The sequence below is a fragment of the Otolemur garnettii genome, unplaced genomic scaffold (assembly GCF_000181295.1).
Source record: "Otolemur garnettii isolate 467f Iridium unplaced genomic scaffold, OtoGar3 scaffold00091, whole genome shotgun sequence".
NCBI classification, from domain to species: Eukaryota; Metazoa; Chordata; class Mammalia; order Primates; family Galagidae; genus Otolemur; species Otolemur garnettii.
Window position 1 is genome coordinate 4,060,248 of NW_003852486.1, and position 2,632 is coordinate 4,062,879.

The 2,632-nt window shown below is 47.7% G+C and overlaps 1 protein-coding gene across 1 annotated transcript in view; it reads right to left on the minus strand.

Moving 5' to 3' along the window:
- Positions 1 to 418: 418 nt before the first annotated feature.
- The window catches only part of SLC25A44 (solute carrier family 25 member 44), a 21,524-nt gene continuing 19,310 nt past the window's right edge, over positions 419 to 2,632 (minus strand). Inside the window, exon 4 of the mRNA XM_012808563.2 lies at positions 419 to 1,794. Coding sequence (XP_012664017.1) covers positions 1,603 to 1,794 — 192 coding nt within the window. The 3' untranslated portion in view covers positions 419 to 1,602. The remainder of the gene's footprint in view (positions 1,795 to 2,632) is intronic.

The following is a 2,632-nucleotide window of genomic DNA, read 5'->3' on the forward strand; positions in this document are numbered from 1 at the left end:
GTAGGGCACCGGCCCCATATACGGAAGGTGGCAGGTTCAAACACACCACTGGGTTTGAACCAAACTGCAACAACAAAAAAAGCCAGGCATCATGGCAGGTGCCTGTAGTCCCAGCTACTCGAGAGGCTGAGGCAAGAGAATCACCTAAGCCCAAGAGTTGGAGGTTGCTGTGAGCTGTGATGCCACAGCACTCTACCCAGGGCGACAAAGTGAGACTGTCTCTGAATTAAAAAAAAAAAAAGGGAGGGTCATCCAGGCCAAATGTCCTAGGAAGGAATGCAGGGTTTAAGGAGCCTTCTCTTTCGATGCCACACCTGTCCACCTGTAGCACAGGCTGGGTGGAGGGCAGGGTAGGGAAGGAGAGCTTCAGCAGATAATCTTGGCAGTATCAGGCTGGTAAATGCAGTGGTTCCTGGTATGGGTGACTTCCTGAACTGCTCTTTATTCTCCCTCCAGCATCCCTCACAGAGAATCATGACTGGGATGACTTCACAGCCAGAGAGAAGAAAAACACAGTTCCACATCTCAGAGATTCCCTTGGTGAGATAACACTTGCTGCCATGAGTCTGAGTGACTGGGGTGTGTACATGGCTGTCTGGGGCTGAGAACCTCCACTTCCTGCTCCTAGGCTTGGCTCAGCTGGCGTGGGGAACACATACCTTCCTGTCACCTTTCAAATCACGTACTTTCTCAGTCTGACTTTTCAGGGTAGTGCTCCAAGTCCAGTATACCTCAGACCGTCTGATCTGCTTAGGACTGTGCCCACCACCGTAGTTTCTGGACCAGGGGAAGCCCATAGCTTATATTGTCTTAGGGTGGCTGGGACTGAAGGGAAAACTGAAAGGAAAGGGAAGGAGGATTGGGAAAAAAGCTAGACTACATTTTCCCCCCAGTCTGAGAACAAGGCAGGCTCTGTCAGCAGGATCAGTGCTTTAGCAGGACTAAATCACTAGCCAGCCTAGTTCACAGTTATTTAAAAAAAAAAAATACACAAAATAAAGTACCCACATTTCTCCCCAATCTATTAACTCCTCCAAAGAGAAGATAAGTGCTCTGAAAAACCAGAGTTTTTGCTGCTCCTGCTCCCTGTGCAAAAGTACCTGGCACCTTAGCCCCATGTGACAGGGCAAAGCAGAGTGGTCTGGTGGGCAGCTCAGTCCCCAAATAATAAGCAAACCTAAGAGATGAAGAGGGAGAGGGCTTACAGCAGCTGCTTGGAGCCTAGGCCCAAAGCCCAAGTGAAGAACCAGTGGCAGGAAAGCAGGTTCTATGTACAGCTCTTCTCGGAGTCTCGGGGACACAGACGGAACAAGTGAACCAGAAGGGTAAACAGGGTGGGTTCCTTAGGGCAGGATGGAAAACAGGGACTGAGGGAAGGTGCCCAGCTCAGCAGGAGAATTAAAAATAGTGGGGGCAAGGAATCCAGGCATGGATCCTCTTCAGCAAGAGCAGTTCAGTTTCCATCGCTGTCCCAGATAGGCCACCTGACCCAGGGCAGGGCTCAGTATGCAGTGGGGGCACGGGGAGAAGGTACTATCCTCCCCATTCTGCCTCCAACCCAGAGTAGTGTGGAAAAGAACAGGTTTCTCTCCCCATCACTGGTTACCAATGTCTTGAGTCCACCAGCTCAGGTCGGAGGCTGAGTTTCTTGAGGCTCTCATAGCCCACCACAATGACAATGGTAGAAGGTGTGGCTGAGATGATTCTAGCCGACAGGCCCTTCATGAGGCCCCAAGGCCCTTCTTCTGCTATCAGTTGTCTGAAGGTCAGGATGATAGAGTTCTTGCCCTCAACCTGGAAAAGTCAACACAACGGAGGGCCATTGTTGATAGTCAAAGCCCTCCAGATTAATCTCCCTCTGCTGTAGGCTAAAGTGGGAAAAACTAGACTCTGAAGTCTGAAAGGGGGAACTCTGCCTCTGAAGGACAGTACTACAAAGTGGTTTAGCATGACCTCTGGTACGAGACTGCCTGGGTTTGAATTCTGTTCCCCAGCTTACTAACAGTATAACCTAGAATAATTTACTTAACTCTGTGCCTCACTTTCTTGAAATGTAAAACAGTGACAATAGTACTAACACTATGAGGTTGTTATAAGAAAGAAAGAAAAATCACCATTAACACCATGGATTTCAAAATGACATATTTCAGTTAACTGTCCACTTCCATTGTGGCCTTACCTATGGAGATACTCTTGCAATAATTGTTAAAAATGTTCCCTGACTAGAGAACGTTACTAGGGAAGGTACCGGAAAATGCAGAAGGAATAAGGAAGCCATACAAGAGCATTCAATTCTGTGGAGCTAAGTGTTCAATGAAGAAAGGATCAGAGATGAGAAAAAGTTTTGAAAAGACACCAAACTGGCAGGCATGACGATAGACCAAGGGTCAATAAACTGTGGGTCTGAACCATGGACCAAATTCTACCTAATCACCTTTTTATAAATAAAGTTTTACTGGAACAAAAAAAAGAAAGAAAGAAAATAATACAAATGATAACAAAAGTGGCGGCAGGCTGGGTGCAGTGGCTCACACCTGTAATCCTAGCACTCAGGAAGGCTCAGGTGGGCAGATCACTTGAGCTCACAGATTCAAGGATTCAAGACCAGCCTAAGCAAGAGCAAGACCCCATC